We start from the raw sequence: 27,685 nt of genomic DNA on the forward strand, positions 1-27,685 counted from the left end.
AGGTTATATGAGGAAGGGGGTAAGTTGGGGACAGCTGATAGACTGTCCCCCGGTGGTCAAACAGCTGTCCCCCGCCCCCCCCCCAGCAAGGGGGCCAGGCCCACCCAGCCCAGGGGCCCCACCCCCGGAGGCGCAGACACCCCAGGCCCAGCACCACGCCCCCCACACAGAGAGAGAGGAGCCAGAAAGCGCCGGCCCCCCCCGGAGCAAGCCCAGGCCCCCACCCCCAAACGCCGGCCCTAGAAGAGCTCTGGTCAGGCCTCGACGGGACCGAGGCAGCCAACCGGCCGGGGAAACCGCCGATGGCCTCAGCGGAGACCCCGACCCGTCAACCCCCCCTGCCCCGTACCAATAGTGGACCCCCCCTCCCCCAGAATGCCCCCCCACAGGTCAGGGCCGACAAGACCCCCCACCCCACCCCCCCACCACGCACCCCCACACCCAAGCCCAAAGGACCACGCAGCGCCCCAGCCCGCCCCACCCAGGCGCCGGACCCGATCCCCCAACCAACGGAGCCCCCAACAACCCTCGCCAGGCACCGGAGGCCCCGACCCCCACCCCAGCCCACGGCAGAAGGGCAAGGAGCAGCGACGACCAGGCCCCCCCCACCCCCTAAGTCACGGAGTTAGCCATGGGAGACCAGAGAGACCGAATTCTTTCGAAGTTACTTGAACTTTGGGCTGACATTTTTTCCAAGCTGATATGATCAAGCAGCAGATTTCTGTGTTGACTTATATTTATATTTTTTTTGCTTTTCCAATTTATTAAAATAGTTTTTTTAGCAATGCAAAGAGTTATGAAAATGATAGAGCCTAATCCTCCTTCTACATCGATGGCACTCTTGTCACCAAGCACACAAAGTGACGGTGAAGCTGTGATTGAAACCTTAAGCCAGACTGATAGATCGGCACATACCTGCTGCCAGAGAGCCTGGACAGGCGTGCAGAACCATAGTGCATGCATGTAATTGTCGGGTAGATTACTGTCACAGTGCTGACAAATGTCTGAGTTGCTGAGACCCATCTTGAACAGCCTCTGTCCAGTGTAGTAAATTCTGTGAAGAGTTTTGAAATGGATTAGCTGCAGATTTGGACTTTTTGTCAGTTTAAAGGTGTTTAGACAAACTTCTGACCAAAAACTTTCATCTGTGCTGATGCTCAAATCCGCATCCCATTTTGTTGTCGGAAGTGAAATATTGTTATCTAAATTGCATAAAAGTTTGTATATTTTGGAGAGAGTTTTATTCATTGAGAAATTGATCAGAGTGGTAACTACATCTGGTAGCTTTAAATCGTTGTTGAATTTCATGTCATGTTGAATTTTACTATAATTCTGTCTTTTTTCAGAAGCTCATATTTCAAAATCAATATTTTCCAAAGTAGCTTTGTTTTATTTCATGTTGCTGTTTTTCACAATGGCGTATTTATTTCATGAAGAGCTTTTTCAGCAGAATGGGTCTATCTGTCAATCAGTGAAAGTGGGCGGGATCTAAACGCTCATTGGCTGATCCACGGAAATCGACTCATATTCCTCGATACCCGCTCAGCGGTGTGCCAGTCAGAGAGATGACATGTTTCAGCGATATCCGCGAGGCTTTGCTGACATTAGAGGATCAAATAGAGACAAACTATCTGTCTGCTGCAGAAGATGCAAACATCCACAACTCTGTTTTTGTAGTTTGAGGGTTTGTGTGGACCAAACCACAAAGGAGCTCCGGTCGTCAACATCTTTCACACTCCTCATTCTTACGCCATTCACTCACAGCTCACATCGTGACATATGTCGGCTCGCAGGAGGATCGACAGAGTGAGACCAGGCAGCTGTGCAAAGCGGGACAAGCCTGCTCGGGCCTCCTGAACCTTATGATATTTTTCTATTTTCAATGATTATAATCAGGTCCTCTGGTTTTATTTTTCCCTCTCAGGGAAAATGTTGAACCTTTCCTGCGATGACGTTTCTGACATCTTAACACTCTCCATGTACATTGTGCATCCATGCATTGTTACTGAGATAAGCACAAGCAACCGCTCCATGTGGCTATCAGGCTAAAAACATTAGCTGGTAGCCCCTCCCACACGCGGCATGGTGCGTTCATGGAAACTCCAGTTCATAGAAGCTTAGTGGAACTCCAACAACCACTCAGCCTAACTTAGACCACTACTATACGTTCATGAGAAGATGAAAATTGCCAAACCGACCACAAAATCACCTGAATTATGCACACTCGCCCAAAGCCACTTTTATCCGCAAATTTAGAACAAAAACTGCCCAATTTCTTGTAACACTGTGGATGTGTTGAGGTGCATACTCCCCCTAGTGTTGAGGGGTGTGCATTGCGCCATCACGTTTGCTGAAGCATCTTCGATCGATATAGTCAGGGGAGTTAGGGTGCTGCTGCTCATGTCTGGGTAAAGGAATAGCCAATCACAAAAGTGTCTCCGCCTTGTCTAGTTTGATTGACAGACAGACCCATTCTCCTGAAAAAGCTCTTCATGAAATAAATCAGCCATTGTGAAAAACAGCAACATTAAATAAAAACAAAGCTACTTTGGAAAATATTGATTTTGAAATCCGAGGTTCTGACGTAAAAAGACGTAAAATTTTAATATATTCCACATGATTAAAATGAATATTTTTAAAATGCTGTTTTAAAATAATGAACATGTTTTTAAAGCAAAAGGAAATATATTGAATAATAAAATGGCTAATTTAAAATCAGTGTGCAGGTTTTTCACAATTTCATGATCTTTTTATATATTTATGAGAGATTTATTGGTTGATTGTGTATTTGCATGACGTCATATTTATTTATTGAATTAAATATTTATTTATTTAATTATGAACAGTATAGGACTCCATATGGTGGTGGCGGGGGCCCTACGCGGCTGCGTATTTCGCGTATAGGGAGAGCCGGCCATGGCTGTGAGGCTAACCGCTCCTCCACTGTGCCTCTAACCCTACAGATAAATCATTCGGTCAGTGCAGGTTTGTTTTAGCCGACCGCTGTGGGGTCGGTAAAGACTTTTTTTTGTGTAACCTTTGTTTACATAAAGGTTGATTCAAACTGAACAGAGTCATTGCAAACATGAGCAACATTTATTAGAACACATGGATGGGAGCCTGTGAGGGTCATATCATGATAAAGTGCAGCAGATTCAACATAAAAACAAACATTCACTGCAAACGTTAAACACAAGCTGCCCCGACAGTCCAATGATCCTGTCATGAGGTCAGGGGGCGGGGCATCAGTGACATCAGCTCTGCGCTTCACACACAGGAGCATCAGGCCTTTACATCCTCCGGATGAATCTCAGCTGTTGGAGAGTCCGTGCTGCACCTGCAGGGCGGGGGCCATCCCACTGAGGGGGTAGGGGGGCACGGCTTTGACTTTACAAAGTTTTAAGGCTCAACTCCACCCTGGAAAAGGAGAAGCGGGACACGGATGGAGCACATGGAGTTTGGTGTTTTTGACTGACGCCGAGCTCCAGACGGTTTTCAGGCGGAAGTCTGGACTGAAGGCCTGAAGGACGCTCACGCCGACGGGCTTCTGTTGATGTTTTAGACCTCAGGAAGCTCAAAGATGGTCACACGTATGGAGAACTGGATCCAGTTCAGGTTCTGAAACGGCTTCAAAGTAGCGTAGATGGAACAGGAGGCTGATGTCACTGCTGAACACAACGTCTGTCTTCCTAAAAAAATGAAAAAGTTTGTCTAGCTGATTCTGTGACCCCCCCCCCCCCCCATCAGTCCCCACATCCACCTGTTTCAGGTTTTCCCGCTCTCTCAAAGTGCTTCGTTTCAGGAACAAAATCCCGCCGTTCCACCAACTGCGCCGCGTCATCTCTGAGGACGTCTTTGTCCTGGGTTACCATGGTGATGCATTTGGGTGAAAATATAATCATCTTTGGTCCATAACTTCACCTCAAGCGTCTCCACAGATGACAGACTGACAAAAACATCTGTAATAAACTCAAAATGAGGCTTTCTGGCCAACTGAAATATGTGAAATGTTTTTATGCGAGTCTTCCTTTGGTAGGAGGCATTGACTGTATCTGAGGACTGGACTGAGTGCCCCCCCCCCCCCCCCCCACGTTCCAAACAGGAAGTACCTGCATATCCCCCAGACTTCAATGGAGAAATGAACAGCTGCTACTCAGTCATCCTGTTGGTCAGAAGAACCATCTTTCTCTGTTTTATCCTGATATTTTTCCTGTAATTCCAGTTATAAACTGACCAATCAGATGCTTCAATAACAGTAGGAGGAGCCTGCTGGCCCCTACGACCTAGGATTTGGTGTAGCCCGCTTTGAAGTGGTCGGGCCGGACTGGACCGACTCGGATCAATCTCTGCTTTTTGACGACGTCTGGCTCCAACATGGCGGCGTCCGCATTACGAAAAGAAAATGGCGACTTTGGAGCATTTTCTCTGGATGACGTCACACGTCTGTGACTCGGTCCAATTCTCATTTACAGTCGATGTCATGGAAACAGGACTTTTAGGCGGTTCTTCTAGAGGATCATCTCATCACACGAAGGCTGACTTAACGCTCAGAAAGGAGAGTTTCGGCGGTCCGCTCCTCCATCAGCGCCAGGCGGCCGGGTTTGTGTTTGAATTTAAGGCGGGATTCTTCTGGCTGTTTTCAGGCTAACGTGGCGAGGGATTATGGGATGTCTGGGTCTGTTCCACAGTGTTTTGGCACGCTTAAGGGGGGCGGTCCGGTGCTCAGGACTCGGTCGGGGCTCTTTGGCGTTCCTCCTGATGTGACGACAACCTTTTCCCCTCGGGCGCCCCATGTGGGGCGGGAGAAGACAGAGCGTGAATAGGGGGGGCACACGTCCGGCGTCTCAGTGCGAACCGTGTGGCTGCAGGCACGCCGGCTGAGCGGGTCTGAAGAAGCCCGTGGCCATGCCGGACTCCCGGAAAGTCACCGTGAGGGCGTTGAGGGTGACATCTGTGACCGTCACGTCCCCCGGCGCCACACCGGGTCTCCATGCGGACGCCTCGACGGCGTTTGGGGTGACGGCAGAGCTCCAGCCGTCTGCTCCCCTCTGCTCTGAACGAGGAGGAGAGGCAACGTCAGATGGAACAGGTTCAAGGCTTCTTTTGGGTTTTTCTTTTCTGAAAATCTTCATTTTCGGAGCACAGAGGGGGACCATACCGTTTAAGAAGCCTTTGTATGTGTTTGCGGCCCCCTCCTCCTCCTCCTCCTCCTCTACGCTTTCCTGGGACTCCAGCTCGTTCCAGTCCTCCTGGGCGGGGCTAGAGGAGCTGGAGTCGAAGTATCTTCTCTGCGACATCCTCTGCTTGCACTCGCGGTGAGCCAGAGGACGCCGAGACCTGCAGTCGCTGTTGGAGTCGTCCTCGTCCTCCGACTCCAAACAAGACGCCACTGAGAACTGCAGGGGGGGCGGAGCCTTCTCAGGACCCTTGTGAGCGCTGCGGAGGTCCATGGTGTAGACCCCATCCTGAAACGGAGCAGGAGGTTCAGTCCCAGCATTGGTTTTAACCAGGAATGCGGCGGGACACCCACCTGGAGGAAAAGCTTTTGGGCCTTCAGGCCTTTGAGCGCCTGCTCCCGCTCTTCTCTAAAACCCGGAACATCAAGAGAAAAAAAAAACAAGCAACTTTCTGCTCATGTTAAGGTTGTCTGCAAATAATCTAAAGCTATGTTTATCTATTTATAACAAAATATGTGATGAAGACACAAAGACTGATTGATTGAGTCAATAAGAGTAAAAAAGCTTGTTTCTGTTAAATGTTTTGGACCAAATAAATGAAAACCTTTTGACAGGAAAAAGACTTTTAGCAGAGTTTGCTTTCTGTGAATTAAATGATTCATTTGTCATAGAAATAAAGAAATGTCGTGAAGAAACACAACAGAGGGAAGAGTGAGAGGAGCGTCTTTTACTTCTCCTCGTAGGCCAGAACCAGGCGCCGGTCCAGAATGTGCTCCTCCGGCTCCCAGGTGCTGTACCTGCCACAGGTGACACCAAAGACGCCGGTTTAGAGCCCCCCCCTAAAACTTCAGCCCACAGTTTAGAGTTGATCCATCATTTCATGTTTGCATTCTTCTGGAACTAGATTTACATTTTTAAATCACTTTTCTGCAAAGAAAAACTCATCCGAATAATCCTTTCCAGGTTTGATGATTTTTTTATTTTTTATTTTTTTTAATCAGGCATTTAGAAGAACCAGAAAGTCTGGATCTGACAACCAACTCACCCCGACGTTAAACATTCGTATTTAACCTTATGACCTTCAGTCTCATAAAGGGACTGGATTTGTTTACAGGCTGAAACAAACAGCATCTTTCAGTTAAAAGAGTATTTTGGACGTTTGTTTCTCTTTCTTTATTCTAGTGTCTTCCTCCTTTTTTTGCCGCTTAACTCCTCCTTCAATCTTTCAGCTATTTCAACCATTCAACTATAAAAATGTTCAGATCTTTCCGCTTTTTCCAGCTGTGACTTTTGATCCTTCAAATCCTTTAACCTGTCAAGATATTCCAGCCTTTTTGTCTCTATTGAAATACTGGTGAAGCTCGCTGGTTCGATACCGGGCGCTGGCTTCCTTTCACAAACATATCTTTTTTGTTATTGTGCTGTTTTCTTTTGCATGTAGTGTGAGCCATGTCAGCCACCGTAGACGGGCGCCCAGCGTATTTTCTACGTCACACATTTGTTGTCTGCTCCTGATTCACAACGATTTGAAGAAAGAAAAACGCTTCTGTCCTCTTTGAGTAGAAAAACATCATTTATCGTTAAAAACGAACGACTAAAGCGAGCGCTTCTGGTTAAAAAACGCAGACCGACACGATCAAACACGTCTCTAGACGTTTTTATGGCTTTAATATTCAAAAATGTCAAAAATCAGCAGCAATGGAGAAATTCAGGAATGATTCAAATCAACTAATGAACGACCCTAAATAAGGATTCAGGGATGATCTGCACAGACGACCTTTAACCTCGTTCACTCCCCGTTTTACAGAGGAGGGAGCAGCAAGGCATCAGTGGTAAAACAGCACAAACTTTGAGCTCTCCCAGAACCTCCCTGGGTCCGGCTTTCCTCCTGCAGGAGTGCGTACTCACTTTGGAGGCCATCCTTTCCACTTCAGCAGATACTCCACGTTCCCCTGAGGAGACAAAGTTTCAGAGGAGCCTCAGCGGCGGGTCGTCCCAGCCCCAAAAGCAAGGCACTTTTCCATCCATCTGTGATCGAGACTGATCGGATTCGAACCATCCTAAAAAGTGGTCGGCCCTACAAACGCGGTTCACGACGAAGCGAAAGCATCTGGAGCAACGCAGCAACGAAGAAAGAAACAATCGGACAAACTTTTTGCTTCCCTTTAGGGCTTTGAAAGTGATGCAGCTACACCTTTCCTAAAGGGTGGGTTGAAAGGCGCATCCACCCTAAATGACAGGTCAAAGGTTTCTCCTCCAGCAGAGCGACGATGCTACGACTTCTGACCAAACGCGCGATAAAAATAACCTTCATGGTGTGATTTCTATACACCCTGAGGGTTAGTCATCCTGTGACATCATGCAGTGGCAGACTGTATTCTCAGAGGGTGAAGTCACCTCATTTCCTGATACTCTTGACTCATCCACTTCCACATTTGAACAATAACCAGCAGGTTAACGGCACCGCTGATCTGAGGCCCGAGAGAAAACGCCCAGAAAGTCAGCTACGAATAAGACAAACACGTTATTCCTACCATGACAAAGGTGGATAAAGGTGGAAAGATTTCATGTAATCCATGGACACCAGTGAAGATCACAAATCATTGAAGAAAAAAGGTTCAGAGCACTGTTTAGTGGGTCTAGATGACCCAACTCCCAATGTCAAAGTGCCTAGGATAGCACAAGGGTTACAGCACCTTTCATCAGCATGTGTAAAACACAAGGTGCTTGATATAAAAGACATTTATAAACATACGCTTAAACAATAAAAAGTCACATTTTTGGATAGATTTTATGTTGGCTGTTAGTCAGTTGTGACGTCACTCAGTTCAGTTCTCATTAAAAAAAGGTGAGAAAAGGTAATAAATATACAAATGATTACCAGTAATAGACATAAAAATACTTGAAATGATGAGAAAAATATCTTAGTTTTTGAAAATATTTGCTGCTGTGACAAAGTTAATAAATATGTTTTAAATTGACAAACTTAAATGGTTCTTCTTCTATGGTTTTTGTAAAGATGCACCTTTGCAGCCACTGCCCTCTACAGGTGTAGGCCGGGAGTGTTGCAAGACTCATTTGAATAAAATTATCATTAAAAAGTATCGATATATTCATAATGTCGTCATTTAATTTTCTTAAATATTAATCATAAAACTGTTTATTTTAAAATTTTAAAGCCACCTGAACAGTAATTATTAAGTGTTTTTTTTTTTCAAACGAATGCAGTTTCAGGTGCCCGTCGTTTGCTCTGAGGGCCCCAAATTCTTCCCTACGCACCTTCATGTGTCAACGTCAATACAGTGTTGGACCCGAACCCAATTAGCAGCAGAACAGGCCCAAAGCAGGCGACTTTTGCCGGTACCGGTCACTCCTGAGTGGCGTGTGAGTCCGGCGGTTGGCCTGAGTGACAGCAGCCGTCCTCCCTTTGACCCGCCCCGTTTCAACAGCGTTCGAACAGATTAATGCGCAATTAGCATCCATCCCAACGAAATATCCCGACATTCTCCCGGATTTCGCCGGCCGGGGGGTCTGAGGCGGCTTTACCTTCCTAACTCTTTTCTTCAGGATCGATTCCACGGCGAACACTTGCTCCCCGATAGCAGATAGCTCCATCTCTCCGCTGCTCCCCCCCCTCCAACTGTCAAAGTCACAAACTAAGCTAACGCGCGAGCTGCTGCCGCTGACAGCTCGCGCTCGCCGCCGCGCGCCCTCCACGCTCAGCCGCTGCGGGTTTCAGCGGGGTCCGGGCAGATTTCCTTATGGCACGAGGGTCTTTCCGAGAGACTTTCAACAAATCTGCGACACATCTGCACGCGCGCGCGCCCGTCTCCTGGAGCGCGTTCCCAGCATGCCTCAGGCTCCGAGCCGTGAGGGGTCCTGATGTGGACTTTAGAACGGAAAAGACGTCTTAAAAAGTACCTACCACCTTAAAGACCACGTTTATTGTTTTTTATTGACTTATAATGGAGTCAAATTTAATCACAATTAATTTGAACATTGTACTCTGCAGAAATGTACATTTTAAAGAAAATTACTTAAAGAAAAACATTTTTAAAGATAGTATCATGGCAATCCTTTAGATAAAAATAAATAAATATCAGTAACACAGATTATAATAGACTGCAAAACTCTAACTTTATTTAATTAAATAATAATTGATGCACATGGACACACAAATTATTTTAAACCTCCTGAAGTCAAAACTTTAGGAAGATATTTATACAATTTCCTTTTTCCCTTAAACCTAAACTGCTTTATTTAAAGTGTATTACATTCTCCATCCATCTTCTTAACCCGGGGTGACCCCTCGGGGTCACCGTAGCCTATCCCGGGTCATGTTGAGCAAAGTTGGGACAGGGTGCGGCACACAATCACTCTCTCGTGCACACCTAGAACACTGGGAGTAACCTATTAACCGAACTAAGATTAAATATTACTTTAGTATTTATGGATATGAGAGAATTTCCCATTTAATATTGTTTCAAATACACAATAAACCATTTGGAATAATCAGATCTTTCAGACAACTTCAGATGCTCTAAATCAAAATTTCTGAGTACATTGTGTTTGACAGTAAAATATCAAACCCTCTGGAAAATATAGTGGTGTTTTAAGGGTGTTTATATAAGGAATTGGAGTTAAATCAAACAAAACAGCCAGGCTGGAGCTTCTACATAAAGTGCCGTAATGAATGCTTTTATTTTTATGAAAAAAGGAAACATACAGTGACCGTCAGAATCCCTTCAGGAGGACTGAGAAGATTGTCATGGCAATAAAAGAAACAACCAATCCTCATATAGTTGGTCATGAAACTGCACTGAAACGAATACAAATAATAATAATAATAATAAACTTGTGATATTTCACTGATAATTAACAGAAGCTGGAGCGTTAAAATGCTCCTTCAAAATAAGACACCGGTAGAGTTTCTCCTTTCTGCTTCTAAACTTCTGTAACATTCTCCTTGGCAATAAAAACAAAAACATCCGGAAAGAAAAGTTATAATTGATGTAGTAGTGCTTTTTAAAAAACTGTTTCTGGTCACCTTTCTGTGTTTTTTTCTCGTAGATGACTTTTTTAAGGTGGTTTTAGGATGTCCTGCAAACCCGAAGACTGACAAACGCCGTCGATCCGTCCTCGCAGTTTTCCGTTCAGTTTGTGCGGCTGGTTCACATGAAGATCTCCTTCTACAGGATGGGGGTTGGACGCCTGCATCTGCCGGGTCACAGGCGCCGTTTGCGGGAAGAAGGAAGTAAACAAACAAACGAACAAACAATGGCGTCTGCGGGGAAATCCACATCAGCTGTCAGGAATCGAAAACACATATTCAGAATGAAAAAAATAAAATAAAAATAACCTGGACGCCAAAAGAAAATATTCATTTCTGCTAAAACTCGTTTGTTCCGATCAAACATGAATTTGGCTTTTTGAAAATAATTGTCCAGATTAATTTATAAAACATTAAGGCTTCAGTAAGGACCGGAAAACAACAAACCTGATCAAAATGAAGCTTTTCTGCTGTCAAAACGCTTCTAAAATAAACCTGTTCATCATTTTACTTTCACCCCCCCCCATTACTAAAGACCTCCTCAGACCCGTCATCATCACCCCCCCCCCCTCCTCTTCTCACACTGAAGCCCCACAACAGCAGTAACTTTCTACAAACACAAGGACTGAACTTCATGCCAGCTTTCATCTAAACCAACTTAGATTCATCAGATTTAAAGCAGGAGTTACTGAAATGAACTTCTGAGCGTCTTCAAGTTGCTGCTTTGGCCGGATTTTCCTCCCTAAATGGATTAAACTGAAGGTAAACAAGAAAAACAAACCAATTCATCCAATTGTGCAGCAGAATTTTCTCCTTTAGCTCTTGACCTCCACGGTTTGGATGAAAGGACGTCTGTTTGGTCAGAAACTTGCTGGATTTTTGTCTTTTTTCCATTTCTCAGTGGGGAAAAGTTTTAAAAAAAGGGGAGCCTGAGTGACTTGAAGCGGTGTGTCTCACAAGCGTCCAGTAGAGGGCGCACTTGGCAGCATGTTGCATTGTTGTGTTGCCTATAAAACTACAGTCGGCAAAGGGTGGGAGGGCTCCGCCACGCCCCTCAGAGCTGCTGTCGGTCACCCGGATGGGGCGAGTCGGGTCGACCCCCCCCCCCCCGCCACCCTGCAGTGGAGGCGCAGGAATACAAAGACGGGCGTCTCCTTTGACCTGTTATATGACGAGGGCGCAACTATGAAGCACTTTGAGGAAGGAGACGAGTGAAAGTAGAAGGAGACCAGGGGCCGTCAGTGCACGGCATTCTGGGACAGAAACTGAAACGCACTTCCAAACGTAGAAAAACAGCAAGAACATGAGGTCCAAAGTCTCTGTGTTCCCAGGAAAGGTGGTAAAGGTGCCCCCCCCCCTGCATGGCTCTGATGCAGGGGCGGTGCTGTAAACTGTGTGTGTGTGCGGGGGGGGGGTCTTCATGCATTTTGGCGATGCTGCATCCTCCCCTGCAGGTTCTGTGATGGCCTCCGCCCCCCCTCCCCTCATCCGTCAGACCGCCACGTCTGGTGCGCCTCCACCTCCTCGGAGACGACCAACAGGAGTTCACAGTTTTTCCCTCGCAGCTGCTGGCGCAGAAACTTCCTGCGTCCACAAAACAGGAGAAGAGATCCACACATGTGAAGCTGGATTTAGACGAAAACGCAGATTTTTTTATTCAGTGTTCTGCCTCTTGATTGGATCTAGAGAACTGTCAATCAACCTCCTCTGTGCTCACAATGGTTTCAGCACAAATCTCTGATCACACTTTTGTTTCTAATCCTGGACTTCTTTTTCCATGAAGCTTTCAACTTTGAGAGTTTAGACGACAGAAAAAGGGTTTAAGGTGTGCAGTGAGCAGTTTTACAGCTTTTTCAAACGGCTACTTAAGAACAGCTGAATTATCTTTATAAATGTCCTCCATCATCAGAAAAATAGCACAATAACCAGAGTGGGTCTTTAATAGAGGAAGCAGAAGAGTTCCTCTAAAGGTCACCATCATGAAAGTTGTATTTTGGTTTATTTTAATCATGTTTTTCTATTTATTGCTCTTTAATTGGCTGGCCCGGGACCAGAGATCCTAATTTTGTTTTGAACCAACAATAAAGATCTTTAAAAAAAGTACAGTCTGTTCTTCTTGTTGGAGGAGAGATATTGTCTATTTCAGTTTCGCCGTACAACCACTTCCTGTTTTGTCTGTGACGTCTATATGAATGAAGAAGGATTCGTTTTTGGACTGGGGGGGGGTTGCTCATCAGGGCGTCCGTTAACCACGCTGACGTAACTGCAGCGAGCGAGTGTCCAGAGAAAATGCTGTTTATGTGATACGGACGCCGCCCTGTTGGAACCAGGCGACATGAGTGAGCAGTGATTGGTCCAAGTTGATTTGAGTTTCTATGGCAACCACTCTGGGCAATCAGGAGTGAGCTTGTTAGAAGCCCCGCCCACTTGAAAGCAGGCGACACCGCATTTGTACATCTGTCAAATGTTTTGAATGCTGGACGTGTGGGTCGGCAAGCTCCGCCTACTTTTAATGACGCGTCTGAACCTCATCGTCTGCCCTCCCTCCCTTTAGGGACACACCTTGGGGGCTTTGCGGCGAGCGCTCTCACCTGAGCTCATCCGGGCTCCCGATGGGCTGAGGGTTGCGTAGCTTGGAGTCCAGGTTGTAATAGACTCCGCCCACCTCTTTGACCCCGATCCAGTGCTGGCGCTTGAGCGGCAGGCGAAGGGGCCCCCAGCGGAGGTTGGACGGTACGTTCAGGATGAAACCTTCCACGTTGGACAACTCGATGCTGCCGACGTCCCTGAAGGCGGAAGAAATTCAAAGTTTTGACAATAATCACATCTGAAGTGGGTTTTTTTTACAAAGTGATGGTCAGATGACTTAAATAACATTAATACTTAAAATGTGATTCATTTAGGACGTTTTATTTGGTGGTTACCCCCGACAACTCTACAAAAAAAGAGAGCAAAAAAATGACGTTTTTTTTAAATTAATTTGACAGTAAAATGAAGACGCACGTTTACGGCTCTGTCAGTAATATTTACAACAAGAAGGAGATTAAACTTCCATGTTTTTATGGTCAGGCTGACGCAGATTTGTAACAAAAAGACAAAACCACTGAGAAAGTTAAAAAATGCTTCCCTTTTAGTTAAAACGACCCCCCCGAACAGTCAAACGGCTTTGATTTTTGATTTTTGTCTGATTTTACGACTTTGCTTGTTTTGTTTGCATCAAAGGGCAGACATGTGTGTGATCTGAAATGGGCTCCAAGACATCTGCTGAAACCACTTTTGACTAACCAGAAACTTCAAAATATCTGTGTTGACATTTCAAAATAAAAGTCCTCTTCCTGCGCAGGCATGTCTGTGAGGTTTCCTGATCTCATCTGCACTTCATCAAGATGAATAACGTACTATAATCAATATTACTATTAGGAAATCGTTTGTTTAACCTTCTATTCATTTGTTATAATTAACAACTGATTAGTTGATTGATTTCTCTCATCGCTTTAGGGAATTTCTAACTCTGAATGACACGGAGGTTCTGAGGAAGTCTCTGTTTTTTGCCACATTTCAGTTGGAATCATTTATGTTGTTTAGTAAATGAGTCGGTTTTGTTCCAGACAATAAGGCTGCTTTTATTCTGAAATGTTGCAACTGTCATGAGCTCAGATTCAAAGCAAAACAACTCCTCCATGAACAGGTGAAACTTCCAGACTGAAACCTGTTCAGAAACGAAAGTGACAGAGAGCGGGGCAGTTCGCCTGGTCACCACTAGAGGGCCACAGGAAATGTAATGGGAAAAAAAACATTTTTTTGTCTCCGTAAACACTTTCATGAACCATAAAACCTGAATTGGAGGTCAGTTTTTGTTAAATATTCTATTTGAATGTACTTTTTAAGGATTTCAATCCTTAAAAATCTAAAAACCACCTGGAATGTTCTTCTGTTGGTTAAAAAAAAAACATTTTTGAAGATGAGGCAAAAAAAAAGGATGATTTTTCTTTAATTTACTACATCTGGAAAGCAAAAACCGAAGAAGAAACGTTCTGCCGACCTTCTTTTATCCCACCAAACGGCCTCGAACCCTCGGGTCTGCAGGGCAGCCATGATGACGTTGACGTCGTAGTTCCCGTTTCCCAGCATGCTCTTTTTGTGAGGCGTCACCATGGTGCTGGGAGAAAGCCTGTGAAAGTTCATCCACACATTCTTCGTCATCACGTGCCGCCACGCGTCACGTGGAATCCAGATGTTCGCGGACGCCATCCTCACCTTTGGTATATCTCCTGCAGGGCGTCCCGACTGAAGGCCGTCCCGTCCTGGAAGACGTTGTTGAGCGCGTGCAGAGCGCACAGCTCTCGCCGCTGCTTCTCGTGGTAAATCGCCGGGGGAGGTCGGGGAGGAGCAGGGGGTGTAAGTGAGGAAGAGGAGGATGAGAGATCCCGCTGCTGAACGTCCCTGTAATCCCCGTGCCTCCTCTCTGCCCCCGCCCCCTCTCCTCCTCCTCCTCCTCCTTTCTGCTTGTTGACTTTCCACGGCATGCAGCCCAGCTCCTGCAGGCCGCCTCGCCCTTTCTCCCTCCACTCACCGGCTGGGTACGGAGCACTTCCCATTCCTGCACGTCCTCCTCCTCCAGCTCCACCCCAACCCCTACCACTTCAGGACGCTACATCAGTGGCACAGCAACGGTAACCATGGCAACCCCCTCACCATCCAGGAAGAGAGCAGCTAGGCCTATGGGGGGAAACGAGCTCCTGCTGCCACCACCAAACTCAAGGAAGAGTTCAGTTAGGAATATTTCCTTAATCCTGCAGATTAAAGCAGATTGTAGCCTCAAACTGAAGACTCGGGAGCTTCTTCCTGAAGATCTGCAGCTCCTTCCATCCTCAGACCGCTGGGCTTCCTCTGCAGATGTTTGAATCCAGATTAGCACCTAAAACACAAATGTTTTGAAGGCTTTCATTGAGTCAAAGTATGAAATTAGACACTTGTAGGAGACTTTGAAAGTGTTTGTGACGGATGAACAGCCTGCCGTGAAGCTCCAGCCTCCTCCTGGTCAGCAGACCCAGAAATAGGCAGAAAGTAAACAGCGAAGACTGACTGGATCAGAGGAAACAAGCAGTCCAGTCAGTGTGCTAGCCTAAACCAGCCACGGACGCTAACACGCACACACACCGGAGGAACTGCCTCCGTGACCGCGCAGAACCACACAAACAGATGGGATTTCTTCTTCACGTCCCTGAAGATATTTAGCGTTTTAGCCAGACTGAGTCTGCTACTCCGTGACTCCCGTTTCTACGGCGAACACACAACGCCTGGCCTCTAAACTTCATGTTTTGGACACTTACTCGTCCGTTTCCAAACGGCTTTGTCCGAACGGGACTTTAAGGAGGCGCTGTGAGATGTAAACCCAGCCGTTCGTCGCTCCAAAAACCACCTAAAGTACGTTTATTTGCCCACTTTGGTCCCGATGAGTCTTTCTCCTGTCCGTGCGAACGCTGACATGCGCAGTGAGTTTCCACAGGCTCCACGTGACCGTCAGAGCCTGCGTCAGTGAAAGGGGAGGGGCGACTCTCACGCGCACCTTCAACCTGTGAAATTCCCCATTAAATTTACTTACTTTTACAGCAGTTTCTCTCACTATCATAAATATTTTACGTTTTTTCTCTTTTAATTTGGTTTGTTCATTCTTAGTATTTACTATTAATTTCAGAATAAAATAAACAAGCATTTGCTAAAGATGTATTTTTAAAGATGCCCCAAAAAGTGTAAAAAATGACTGAAATTATTGATATGATCACCCATTGAAATACTAGAATAGAATCACTTAACAGGAAGAAAAAAATGATACAAATTTAAATTTAAAAAAGGCTAAAGAAATCCCCAAAACGTATTAAAACAAGCTCAGATAAACCCCCCATTTACAGCGAATACTTCCAGGTTAACAAAATAAAACCAGATGTGAATTTTAAAAAGACCTATTCAACAAATACTGTTAAATCTTGAAAGCCCAAAGCTTAAAAAATGCTCAAATTTATCCTTTTAAATTTAAAGAATTTGGTTTAAAATGAATCTAAACATGAATGTTAAATTTGTTAACAGCATTACAGGAGTAATGCATTCTAGGAACACATTATTTTTGAGGTTATAAAGCAGCAAAGACATAACTAATAACTTTTATGTTTAATGGATTACATGTTGAATAAAAGTGTCAAAAATCTGCCTTTGTGTCACTCACTGAGTTTTTTATTTTAAGTACATCTTACATTTTCTTTTTCATGTTCCAACGCTAACTAAAATCCCATTTTTCCTGATTAAAAGGTTTTATTCCAAAATATTTTCACAATTTGTTTCATCTTTATTTTAGTTGTTGTTCCTGAAATGTGTTTCTAATGAAAGAGGCACTAAAGCTTCGTTTATTAGTTGTTCTTATCTTCTTCCAGTCGTTTTTGATGATTAAAATTAATCAGGCAAATATTTTTCACAGACTTTCTGACCTTCATCAGGGTCTTCATCAGTAAATATGTCAAACGTTGGATCTGACGCAGGGACGATGCGTCGACGGCCCTTTTCATCGACTGAGATGTTCACCCAGAAGCCAATCAAAGTCAATTCTGTGCACGTTTCCATGGTTACGCTGCGCTTGGATCCAGTTTAATCGAAGTATTATCAGAGAAAATTGCTTTATTCAAATAGTTGTGAATCAAGAGCAGACGGGGGGAAAAAAACCCAGAAACTGCGATGGGCGGGGCCACAAGCTCGCCGTTGTGATGCATCCGCTCCAACCTTGCTCGCCGCTTTTGTTACCCCAGTAATGTTGTGGTGTAAGGTAGTGGAGGGAAGGGGGGAAGGGGTTGCTCCACGCCAAACCCCCCCCCCCCCCAACCTAAATGGTGAATTTTTTAAAAAAATAAAGAAGAGAAAAAAAACGACAAAGAGATCAGAAGGTTCGATGATTATCTGCATCCTGCAGGAAACGCCACACGTCTTTGCAGGAAGACGCGGGTCAAACTCCCCGCTGATGTCATGGACACGTGTCATGGGGGTGTCACCGTCTCCGTCCACGCTCTACTTGGTGCTCTGCAGTAGAGGGCCGGCGGGGGCCTTCGCCTCTCCGGTTCTACTGCCTAACAAGGATCCCAATAAGGAGGTGGGTCCTCCCCCAGGGGGTCCCAGGAGGACCTGCTTCACCTTGGTCAGGACAGGTTCTGGACCCTTCGGAGACTTTGAAGATCCTTTGGAGCCCAGACAGACCAAAAAAAAAAGAACATTGTTGGACATCAGTTCTCATTTCAGAAACACTTTAGCTGCATGGAGTCTGTTCTTAAAAAACATCTCATTCCACCTTAAATCTGACAGTTTCTGCATCTGTTTCAGAGGAAACCAACATTTTTTCTCACTGAATTGGACAAATTTTCACACATTTTTGTTTATTTGGGATGGTTTTTTTTGAGTTTGTGCCATTTCCTCTGTTTGATGTCCTGACTTTTATTTTAACCTTTTTAATTTAAATTAAAAAAAACAAACATGATCTATTCAACCGAAAACTTGACTCTTTTTGAAGCACATGTTTTTTTTTATTTTAAACCAACACATTGTCATCACCTTTGCTCCTTCAGAATTCAATCCTAATCAAATTGGAATTTTGTTATGTTTGTCCTTGTTTCCTTTAACAGCTGTGGCCGTTATATTTAGGAGGATTGGAGACCAACGGACTCATTTTCATGTTTAGAATGATGACATTTTTTGATGCATTCTGCACAAACAAAAAGGGAAAACCAAAATAAAAGCTCCTAATACCTTTGCCGAATGTAAAAATCCACAGCAGCCTGAAGGTCAGACCTGACAAAGAGGAAAATTCCAGATTTAGTGGGACTTTTATATTATTACAGGGTTTTTTGTGCGATATTTGTTGTTTCTTTGGATAATTTGTCCACTTTTAGTTAAAAAAAAAAAAGCAGGAAGCACTCACCACTTAAAAAAACTATAATCCTCAACAGCCATCTAACCAGACTCTGGATTCCTGAGACACGGGAAGAAAAAACCTTTTATTTTGGTAAAGATTCCTTTTTACACGCTTCAATGAAACGTTGAGGTCTTACGACGGATGTTTGTCAGGCTCATCCAGCCCCAAAGCCGGCGGATTCCTGACGCAGACACAGAAGCAACAGTCAGAAGACGTTTCAGGTCAGAGACGGAGCAGAAAGAGGAGCAAAGCCTCACCTTTGGGGGAGCAGAAGATCCGGACGAGCCATCGGATCAGAGCCGGAAGAGCTGCCAGAAGAAAGGATTTGATCCAATGTTATATCACCCGCTTTTAAGAAATTACTCCTTTGAGGGATTTATCTTGTTAAAATAAAAAAAAAAAGATGAAAATCAAAATATTTCAATAGTTCAATTGTTTTATTTTGTGACTTACTTTGACAAAGTTTGTAGAAAATAAATCCCACGATGACAACGACTCCCATCCAGAGACAGTTGCTCTTCAGCCACCAGACTAAACAGAACCAGAATCAAACCAACAACAAGTGACTCTTTTTCTAGAACTATAATGTCCCGTTAGGGGATCCGTAAATATTTCTTTCAAGATTAAACCTTTTTTTTTCCTGATTTACCACTTTTTTTTCTTCTTTGCTTTTCTTTTTAACATCAACGTTAGTTTCAAATTTCAAGTTTCAATAATTCTTTTAAGATTACCTTCTTTTTTTTTTTTTAAACATTTTGATTTTTTATTTTTTTCAACAATTCTTTTAAATTTACAATGTCTTATTTTTAATTTTTCATAAAAAAAACAACGTTTAAAAAAGCTTCTTGTGTGTACTATATGCTGAAGAAACTTTCTTTCTAGATCTATAATGTTCCTTTAGGTGCTCCATAAATGTTTTTTTCAAGATTAATTTTTTTTTTAATATTTTTACTAATTTGCAATTTTTTCTTCTTCTTTGATTTTCTTTTTAACACCAATAACCTTTAAGGAGCTCCGTAGTTTTAAAGTTTTAAATGTAAATTTTTTCTTTACAATTTTATTTTTCACATTTCAAAAATTCTTTTAAATCTTCGTCTTATTTTCAAATTTTCATTAAAAAATTAAAATTCAAAGTGCCTGTTTTTTAAATCTAGTTTTTCATCCACGTTGAGCTGATCCATATCATAACTTGTATTATTGCGTAGGTTTACATGGAAAGTCAAAGACAAGTTGAGTCTTGCCTCCAACGGTTCTTTAGAAGCAGCGGAAAGCTTTTTCCTGAGAAACGGAGCTCACTCAAGTCACGATGCTAACAGAAGAACCGGCAAACGTCCGTCCGTTGGACTCTTCTCACCTGCAGCCGCCTTCCCAGCATCCTCTACTCCGCGCAGAAACTCCATCCTCAGCTCAGACCTGCTGCAGCAGAACCGCTGTGAACATGGCGGTCAACGCTCGTCCACCACAAACCCATCCAGGTCAAAGGTCAGTTTTTAAGGCCTCACCTCTAGAAAGTAGATGTTTGCAGTGATGTGAGAGCCTGCTTTCTGCCCGCCGGACCGTGACGCCACTCACACGAGGAGAAATGCCCCGACTCCTCCTGCAGGCCGAGCCTCCGCTGGAAAACTGCTGCGCCTGCTTGAAGGTATGCAGCTGCAGCTTTGAGGAGACACGCCCTCCCCAGAGACGCGCAGAGGCGGAAACAGCTTCTACTGAACACGCTTTATTATGGAACCACAAGGAGAAGTTCACATGCTCTTACTTTGAAGGGCTCTCTAAGACAGAAACATTTTTATACAACAAGGAAACATTGTTTTCTGATTCCAGACAAACACTACATGCTTTTAACAAATCTGAGTTCCTCCCAGACGCAGGACTTTGGCGTGACGGTTCAAGGCGGCGGGATCGCGGCTCCTCACGAACCCAGTCGAGACGTCAGCACGTCCATCAGCTCCTGCTTCTTGGTGACGGTGGTTCGAACCCCGAACTGCTTGCAGGCGTCCTTCAGCACGGGCACGGTCAGCTTTCCCAGAGTGCCGTTCAGCACGTGGGCCCTCAGCTCGTCTTCCGTTAGCTCCACTTTGGGCTTTTTCTCGGACGCTCCGGCTCCAGCATCGGCTACACCAGGAGGATTTGGAATTTGGTTAAATTCTTTCAAAATAAAGTGTCATCAATCATGATTGTTGTCACTTTATTTTGAAAGAATTTAACTTATCTCTTTCAAAATTAAGTGACAACAAAGAATCAAATTAAACTCTTTCAAAATAAAGTGGCATCTTTTCATTACAACGATGCAGCAATCTGTATTGTTTTTTAGGACATATTTTCTGCAGAGCGGCAGGACTTCATTAGAAATTCACATCTGAGATGCGGGTGGGACTGTTGGTGCAGAACAACCCCGCCCCCCTTCCCCTCCATGTTGCTGGGGCCTCAGAGCAGGGAGGTCAAGGTCCGCCCAGTGTATTTTTTCTATTATAATACTATTAAACTTTATTTGTTTAGCACCTTTCAAGATAAAAATCACAAAGTGCTTCACAGTAAAACACGACAAAACACAGAATATAAAAAATAATTATGATTTGAATAAATAAACGCTCAGAAATTCAATTTTAGGCCAATTTCCTTCATGTTAGTCGTCCATCATCACCAAAAAACCATAGAAGAAGATGTAAAAACACCATTTTTAATCAGAGTTCTGGCCAGAGTTGTCGTTCTTCCTTTACCTGTTTTCCGTTTAGCGGCTGGTTTTGTTTCTGGATTATAATCTGCAGGGTAGACCAGGTCTTTGAACTCCTGGACCAGAGGACCCAGGCGTTGGTCAATCTGCTCCACCTTTGGCACTGAAGCAGGAAACATCAGACGGTCAGAGGTAACCACACAGAAAACCAGATTGCCATTTCTCTTTTTGGGTCAGAATCTTACTGATGAGGTCCTCTATTTCCTCTGGAGCCACCATGTCCAGAGCCAAGGCCTCCAGGTTCCTGAAGTGCTTCTGAATGACCGGGTTCTCGAAGGCGTCGCTCCTGCAGAGACACGTGAATGTGTAACCTCCAGATCCGACTCATCATACTTCCTGAACATAAAGACACCTGGGGGTTCCTCTGGACGCACCTGTATTTGAAGCGCAGCTTTGAGATGATCTCCTTCATCTTGTTGACCTGCATCTGTGAGGCGTACGGACATCGAGGAAGATCCAGAGTCCTGAAGTCGTCAGCGAACGGCAGATAGATGACGTTAAAACCTGATAAACAGACAAATTGCTTCTTAGAGGGAAACATTAAACTAAATATGAGGATTAAGACAAGATGAAAACAATAAAAACATTTTTTTTAACTCCAGATAACTAAATGAAACAAAAGCTGTCAGCTTAGACTGCCCCCTGCTGGACATTCACTAAACTAACACAACAAATCTGAATTTTTAATAATTGAAGCACAAAAGAGTAAAATTAAAGAAGACAAATTCAAAACTAAAGTGAGTCTATGATCAAAATCCACAAACAAAAAAATATAAATGTGATTTTAACTAAAAAAAAAAAGACAGATTAAGTGTAGATGTTGCGTCAATCATTAAATTGTTGTGTGGATCTTTGGTTTCTGCTTAAACTCAAAACAAAATGTTTTTTCTTGGGTGGGTTACTTTTTTTTAATTTAAGCAGCTTTAGTTTTTAAGTTTTAATTCCACAGAACCAGAGATTTTTCTGTTTCTCAATAGTTTTCCATCATAAACACAGTGTTTAAACAAAGGAGGAGTTAAGATTGTTTTTCCTATTTTGACAGCATAATGTTCAGTTGGATCACAAATATGTATATATATATCTCAATGCAATATTGAATGTAAATATATATATATATCACAATCTATCGCCTCCCAGGTCCTCGAGAATTGTCTGGTGAAAAAATGTTGAATTTAGAATCTACAGACTTTGAACGGCGTTAACGTGGCGAGCTCGCAAATTCGGCGTTCCCCTGTAGCTCGCACGTTTTTCCGCGAAACATTGTGAATATTTCATACGTGAATCGAAACGATACGACCTACGTAATGGAACATGTTAGGAATGTGGGCGTGGTTAAAATTCACTTTTGCCGATTCTTCTAAAAATGACATCGACCTGTTCGTCACTCCCAGAAGACCAAAACATCAAACGGTTGCTATGGCGATAAAATGAACGAATTTCATGAATTTGTCATGTGTGGCCCTGACCAGGGTGGCAGGGGATGAAGGGGAGAGTGAGGGACGTGCAGCAACCTCTCAGCCAGTGAGGGGGGGGGGGGGGGGGTGTCAATCAAAGGGGGCGGGTACCAACCGTGGGCCATGCAACGCAGCTCGCCGCTTTAATGTGGTTCTATAATCACTGGATGAAAAAAAGGCCTCCTAAATAAAAGCTGAAGGGAAAATAATCTGTGTGGAAGAACTAGATCCTGCTGAGATTGTCTCTAAATGTTTAGCAGCGTCTTACCTGCAGGTGAAATCTGTGCGTTCGCCTCGTCCACCTCCTCCTTCTGAGGCACCAGAGCCACAAAGCGAGGAGGGAAGTTTCTGCGGGGGATGCAGCGGCACAGAGCGAACACGCTCCTGTCGCTGCATCTCTTCAGCAAGGCAGTGAACAGACAGGCGCTGCCTAAAAAGAAGGAAAACGCAGGATGGACTCACCTCATAACATCCATTTACCCTAAGTTTTTCAGGAATCTAATCTACAGTCAAAGCCCTTCAACATCATCCACATCTCCGGATGAAAACATTTCAATTCATGGCGTCCCAATGATCCCACTCTTCACCTTTGACCTCCTCTTCCTCGGGATAGAGGAAGACAGAAGGCCGGATGTGGTGATGCAGCTTGAGCTTCTCCATGGGTTTAAACCCGATCAGAACCAATCCGGGATCGTCAAACTTCTTGATGGCATCCACCTCGTCTCTCTCCATCACAATCTGCTTCTTGGCGTAAACCTTTGAACACGCACAGACAGAAAAGGTCATGCTAAGAACACGCCAGCGATGAATTTGCGACCTTCACGCCGGCTCTTCCTGGACCTGGGCTTTCTTGATGTCACTGGGGAGCAGCAGACTGCCCGTCTGCGTGTGAAAGGTCCGGGTTTTGCTGCGGACCGGTTCGTTGGTTTCTCTGTAAAGCCTGACAGGAGGCGGCTTCCGAGCCGACACCGCTGTTGCATAAAGTCCCACGGCTACGTTCACACCCTCGCCAAGACTCAAGCTTAACCTAAAAGCGGCAGAGGAGAACAGACGCATCAAGAGAAAACGTTAAAGATCCCACCAGACCAAAGCTGGTTTTACCTCGCCAGGGTTCTTTTCTTCAGCTCTTTTGCCCGAACCCTTTTCCTGAGGTCCTCCAGTTTGCCACAAGGCTCCATCTGCAGCCCCAGCTCCTCCTCGTCCTCCGGCGGACTTATGATGTCACAGAAGAAGGCAGAGACATCAAAGCCGCCCGGCTTCAACAGGTGCATCAAATCAATGACCACCCCTGAGGAAAGACGGAAAGAACGGAGGTCAAACCACCAGGACGAACCAGGAGGAGGAGCGGTCATCATCACGCACCAGTTTCTTTCAGGTCGCTGGCCTTGGTGCGCGCTTGGCGGTCCTTGGCGCTGTCGCCCCAGTGCGGTTCATCCCTGCAGGTGAAAATCATCAGCCGCTTGTGGGAGAGGCGGAGCTTGATGTCGCTGTAGAGGTTGGCGCAGCACCACAGGGCATCGCCTAACGACGCCTCCCCACTGCCCAACGTCTTTGCAGCGAGCTGGGCCCCTTTATCCCCCCTCAGAGCGTCGACCTCCTGGACCCGCTGCGCGCCTACCCACCACAAGAGAAGACCAGCGTCTGAGTGCTGAACATCCCTCACTTTTATATGGATCAATCATTTTTGTTTACAACTGAATTGGAGTGTGTGGATTAAGCATCTCACCAGGTTCATCCAGGTCATGGTACACGTAAACATGTTTGAAGGAGTTCCTGGGGTTTTTGCTCTCCTTTGTGCCGTAAAAAACCAAAGCCACCAGGTCCCTGTAGCTGCTGATGATTTTACTGGTGTAAACGCTGCGCACGACCTGCAAAAACAGCAAATGTGATACTCTGATAAGTCTAAACATGTCAGTGATGGGTCCTCAGGTTGAAGTTGAGTCAACTGGACTAACCTGCATGGTCATGTCAAAGTTGGAGGGATCTCCATCTTCGCCCTTGATAAACATTTCTTTGGAAGCATCAACCAGGAAGACCAGACTGTCTCTTCCTGTGGCTTTATAGTCTCCTGTCCAAAGCAGAACACGTGTTTGGATGCAACTTCATCATAGTAATCCAGCATAAATCCTAATCTGATTGATTTCATCTGACCTCCAGCTTGCTCCTCTTCTTCTTGATCCTCCTCCTCATCTTCATTCCGGTAGTATGTATTCCACTCGGCCATTTGTTTACAGCTTCCTTTATATTTTCAAAGAAATAAAAGGTGACAACATTTCACACCTGCAGACTTATGTGTTGTTTGGTTTCTCGTAACAGAAACAAGAGAAAAAAAACTTTGACAATAATGTTCTCATTTCTTTAAATAAACAAGCGTGCAGCCTCAGTGCAGAGAAGTTTGTCATTGTTTACTGTTAGCCTAACTGTAACAACAGCTAGCTTAGCGTTTGGTTAGCAAAAGAAAAAAAAGTACTTCCTGTTCTTATAAATCACCACTTATATAGCAGAATAAAAACTATTTTTAAAAAATTACATTATATCAAACTAAAAAAAAGTTTGAGCTGTGGCAGAATGATTTAATTACCGATATTTTTCTGTTGCTGCTTGGAAATCCTGGCTAGTTTCAATGACTGCCGCGTTTTGGGTACGTGAGCGAGCACGTCTACCACGTCATCAGAAAGCCGCCTTCCCATTGGTTCCTTGTTTGTCACTCTGAAAAACTGGCCAATCCTCACGAAGGAGGCGGAGATTCCCATGAAGTGCACGCCCCAAATTCACAGGCACGCGTTTGTTTTCTGTTCACTTCACCATGGAGGGCCAAAAGCGAAGAAAACTTTAATTTTACGTATTTATTAGCACGTGATCCATTTTCAACATTTGGAGATGGAGAAAGTAAGCACCGAACATCTTTGTGTGGATTTCGTCTCTATATTTGTTGGAAAATATTACCGTGTCTAAACATTTATTCATCATTTATCTTTAGTGACTCAAGTTTCCATAAAAATGAAACATATTAATTTGACCTAATTATTGTTTTGGTAAAATATGAAAACATAATGATCGGGATAAAAAAAGTTTTAAATATTTTAAAAAATAAATAACGTTTTGCAAAAAAATTCTATTCTATTCTATTACTAAATAATTTTAAATAAAATGACTTACAAATATTTTTGGCCTCTGTAGAATTAAAAAAATGTAATCATAAGTTATGAAAAACAATTTAATTATTGAATGTTTTAAAATATATGACTTTTTATAATTTCATTTTTAGGTTCATTTTTTTCTCTCGTGTTGGTTATTCTGCTATGTATTGTAAGACCTCTTTATTCTCTGATTGTTTAGCCTTTGCAAAAGACATCTTGTACTGTACTGAAACGTTTTTAATAATAATAATAATAATAATAATAATAATAATGATAGTAATAATAATAATAATAAACAATTTGAGAAAACACTGCAGTGAATGCTTTCTTTATTACCTGTTTATTTATTGGTCATATACTTAAATATATATATATATTTAAAGCATATATCCATGCGCTTATCTTTTCCTGCTTAGTCAATGGTAGTTTTGATGAAGATTCATCTAAAAATATGTATGTTTAAAGTTTTAAACCACTAAGTGTTGTTGCAGTGTTGATGCAGTACCCATATCAACCACTAGATGGTACAATTTCTCCATTTATCGACCAAAAGCAGCCACTTTGGATTCAATCTCAGATTAATGCAATTGATCCTTTTTAAATTCAGTCAAAGGACTTTGGTTCAATAAATACAAAAGCACACAGTAATGTTAAACATTTTATTATTTTTTGTCATTTAAAAGAGGCATGAATTTCTAAACAAGCCTTTTTTTGGGTATAAATCTGGTTTTGAAGAGACAAATACCTTACATATGTACAAATTTTCTACATGTTGTGTCTCAGTTTAGAAACGTCTATATGTATCCTTCTCTTATTAGTCTGTTCTCTCATGTGCCAAGGTGACAAATACATGTATTTATGAGCCAAAGTGAATTTTTAACTGTAGAATTGCACACAAACATTTTTATACAGTTTATGGATTCTCACTTTTCTCCATATTTTGTCCTAAAATGACCTAAACTAATAAACATTCCACAATAGTTATAGATTCTCACAAACAACCAATATTAGAAAGCAAAAATGTATAACTGTCTGCCATAAATAAACATTTGTACACTATTTAAAAAACAAACTGTGATTTTATTAAAATAAACGGGACAGAAACTTTTTCCAAAAAAAAAAGGAGGTAAAACTTTTCAAAATACAAATACTATCAAAGTTTTTTTTTTGCAAAAACTTGTGGTTTCATTGAAACAAAAGTTGGAATCTTTATTGCTCATTAAATGATTATATTTGGATTTTTTTATAGTGAAAATGAGTGAGGGTCGACCGAACTGCCTTCTTTAAATCGTTAAACGCTAATCAACTATTTCATGAACATTTTCTTGCAATGGGATTCTTTTCATTTCTTTACATAGAACAGAAATACGCCCAAATATTTTTTTAACCAAAATTACTGTAAATTTCAAATTTTAACCATTTTTAAAAAAAGAAAAAGTCTGTTTAAAAAAAACAAACTTTTGTCCACACTAAATCTGGGCTCGTATGAAATGTTTCTGTTCACTATGAAATGCACACTGCAAACGTCTAATGCCAACAAGAAAACCGAAACAAAAATAATAAAAGAAATACATAAATCTGTTTTTGTGGTTTGGCTCTGAAAGTTGCTGCTGCAGGTCAACGACCTATAAGTGGATTTATGTGTGGAGACGATCAAAATCAATACACACTGTATTCAGAAAGTACGGGGGGGGGGGCTGCATGTTATTGATTATGTGACAGGAGCCTGTGGGCAAGTGAAAATGCGTGGCCGGACTTTGAACATGCCTGTTTTAGATGAAGGAATTAGCAGCAGCCATGTTGGATTGGTAGACCGGACGTTTCAGACGAACGCCGTCACTTTTCTCCAATGAACTCCTGCACTTTGTAGTAGCAGAGATGCCTCCGCTCAGAGGCCCGCGGGTTCAAATCCAGGCTTCCACACTCTGTTATGACTTCAGCGAGACCCACATCCACACTTACAACCAGTGTAGGTTTTATTTTTCTCCTCTTTATCTCCCTTTCAATGGGCTCCCGCTCCGTCTTTCTCTCCCCCCTCTGCCTCTCCGGGTCGGGGATGGAGGCTGATGGGAGCTGACATGATGGGGGCATTGTCCTCACCGTGGAGTTAATGTGACCCGGGGGGGAGTTGTCCCTGCCCGCTTGGCCTGATGGCATTGAATGCAAAGCATGCGCCGCC

General features: G+C 43.6%; 4 protein-coding genes across 12 annotated transcripts; all 4 read right to left on the minus strand.

Annotated features, from left to right (window-relative positions):
- Positions 1-3,077: 3,077 nt before the first annotated feature.
- On the minus strand, positions 3,078-9,010 carry cbx7b (chromobox homolog 7b). Of its 6 annotated transcripts, none has more exons than XM_023949664.2 (6): positions 8,724-9,010; positions 7,086-7,129; positions 5,909-5,974; positions 5,531-5,585; positions 5,159-5,465; positions 3,078-5,053 (listed from the first exon to the last, which is right to left on the minus strand). In XM_023949664.2, exons 1-6 carry the CDS (start codon positions 8,790-8,792, stop codon positions 4,845-4,847), a joined length of 750 nt encoding a protein of 249 aa, XP_023805432.1. In that variant the 5' UTR covers positions 8,793-9,010; the 3' UTR covers positions 3,078-4,844. The 6 variants fall into 6 exon arrangements, with proteins under 6 accessions (XP_023805432.1, XP_078793666.1, XP_078793667.1 ...); XM_078937540.1 differs by having other exon boundaries at positions 3,078-5,048; positions 8,724-8,943; XM_078937541.1 differs by lacking the exon at positions 8,724-9,010 and adding an exon at positions 8,457-8,593 and having other exon boundaries at positions 3,078-5,048.
- An 844-nt stretch (positions 9,011-9,854) lies between these two features.
- josd1 (Josephin domain containing 1) lies at positions 9,855-15,724 on the minus strand. Its single transcript, XM_020711890.3, has 5 exons — positions 15,561-15,724; positions 14,485-15,145; positions 14,270-14,398; positions 12,819-13,013; positions 9,855-11,811 (listed from the first exon to the last, which is right to left on the minus strand). Exons 2-5 carry the CDS (start codon positions 14,823-14,825, stop codon positions 11,712-11,714), a joined length of 765 nt encoding a protein of 254 aa, XP_020567549.1. The 5' UTR covers positions 14,826-15,145; positions 15,561-15,724; the 3' UTR covers positions 9,855-11,711.
- A 1,152-nt stretch (positions 15,725-16,876) lies between these two features.
- LOC144987865 (uncharacterized) lies at positions 16,877-19,855 on the minus strand. Of its 3 annotated transcripts, none has more exons than XM_078937546.1 (8): positions 19,681-19,855; positions 19,533-19,594; positions 18,632-18,709; positions 18,436-18,486; positions 18,315-18,359; positions 18,185-18,235; positions 18,013-18,054; positions 16,877-17,447 (listed from the first exon to the last, which is right to left on the minus strand). In XM_078937546.1, exons 2-8 carry the CDS (start codon positions 19,576-19,578, stop codon positions 17,281-17,283), a joined length of 480 nt encoding a protein of 159 aa, XP_078793672.1. In that variant the 5' UTR covers positions 19,579-19,594; positions 19,681-19,855; the 3' UTR covers positions 16,877-17,280. The 3 variants fall into 3 exon arrangements, with proteins under 3 accessions (XP_078793672.1, XP_078793673.1, XP_078793674.1); XM_078937547.1 differs by having other exon boundaries at positions 17,139-17,447; positions 19,533-19,591; positions 19,681-19,816; XM_078937548.1 differs by having other exon boundaries at positions 17,139-17,447; positions 19,533-19,608; positions 19,681-19,767.
- Positions 19,856-19,877: 22 nt separating this feature from the next.
- xrcc6 (X-ray repair cross complementing 6) lies at positions 19,878-25,101 on the minus strand. 2 transcript variants are annotated; one of them, XM_078937539.1, is made up of 13 exons: positions 24,948-25,101; positions 24,518-24,604; positions 24,322-24,431; positions 24,093-24,234; positions 23,729-23,980; positions 23,468-23,654; positions 23,207-23,393; positions 22,954-23,122; positions 22,635-22,796; positions 21,287-21,416; positions 21,098-21,198; positions 20,899-21,015; positions 19,878-20,293 (listed from the first exon to the last, which is right to left on the minus strand). In XM_078937539.1, the coding sequence occupies exons 1-13, from the start codon at positions 25,054-25,056 to the stop codon at positions 20,091-20,093; spliced, it is 1,956 nt and encodes a 651-aa protein (XP_078793665.1). In that variant the 5' UTR covers positions 25,057-25,101; the 3' UTR covers positions 19,878-20,090. The 2 variants fall into 2 exon arrangements, with proteins under 2 accessions (XP_078793665.1, XP_023805427.2); XM_023949659.2 differs by having other exon boundaries at positions 24,322-24,434.
- Positions 25,102-27,685: the final 2,584 nt, after the last annotated feature.

Source organism: Oryzias latipes, chromosome 19 (assembly GCF_053564925.1).
Source record: "Oryzias latipes strain Hd-rR chromosome 19, Olatipes_Hd-rR_3.1".
Lineage (NCBI taxonomy): Eukaryota > Metazoa > Chordata > Actinopteri > Beloniformes > Adrianichthyidae > Oryzias > Oryzias latipes.

What these genes read in the sequence shown, in the direction of transcription:
- cbx7b (XM_078937540.1), bottom strand. Translation starts at nt 8,792, where the DNA reads ATGGAGCTATCTGCTATCGGGGAGCAAGTGTTCGCCGTGGAATCGATC. An exon ending in TGGAAAGGATGGCCTCCAAA is followed by an intron (nt 5,975 to 7,085) that starts GTGAGTACGCAC and finishes CACCTGTGGCAG; the next exon opens with GTACAGCACCTGGGAGCCGG. An exon ending in ATACAAAGGCTTCTTAAACG is followed by an intron (nt 5,049 to 5,158) that starts GTATGGTCCCCC and finishes CGTTCAGAGCAG; the next exon opens with AGGGGAGCAGACGGCTGGAG.
- josd1 (XM_020711890.3), bottom strand. Translation starts at nt 14,825, where the DNA reads ATGGGAAGTGCTCCGTACCCAGCCGGTGAGTGGAGGGAGAAAGGGCGA. An exon ending in CTGCAGGAGATATACCAAAG is followed by an intron (nt 14,399 to 14,484) that starts GTGAGGATGGCG and finishes GAACTTTCACAG; the next exon opens with GCTTTCTCCCAGCACCATGG. An exon ending in GGGAGCCCGGATGAGCTCAG is followed by an intron (nt 11,812 to 12,818) that starts GTGAGAGCGCTC and finishes TTGTGGACGCAG; the next exon opens with GAAGTTTCTGCGCCAGCAGC.
- LOC144987865 (XM_078937546.1), bottom strand. Translation starts at nt 19,578, where the DNA reads ATGGAGTTTCTGCGCGGAGTAGAGGATGCTGGGAAGGCGGCTGCAG. An exon ending in GATCTTCTGCTCCCCCAAAG is followed by an intron (nt 18,360 to 18,435) that starts GTGAGGCTTTGC and finishes TGTCTGCGTCAG; the next exon opens with GAATCCGCCGGCTTTGGGGC. An exon ending in GAGCCTGACAAACATCCGTC is followed by an intron (nt 18,236 to 18,314) that starts GTAAGACCTCAA and finishes CCCGTGTCTCAG; the next exon opens with GAATCCAGAGTCTGGTTAGA.
- xrcc6 (XM_023949659.2), bottom strand. Translation starts at nt 25,056, where the DNA reads ATGGGAAGGCGGCTTTCTGATGACGTGGTAGACGTGCTCGCTCACGTA. An exon ending in CAGCGACCTGAAAGAAACTG is followed by an intron (nt 23,655 to 23,728) that starts GTGCGTGATGAT and finishes GTCTTTCCTCAG; the next exon opens with GGGTGGTCATTGATTTGATG. An exon ending in GGAAATAGAGGACCTCATCA is followed by an intron (nt 21,016 to 21,097) that starts GTAAGATTCTGA and finishes TTCCTGCTTCAG; the next exon opens with TGCCAAAGGTGGAGCAGATT.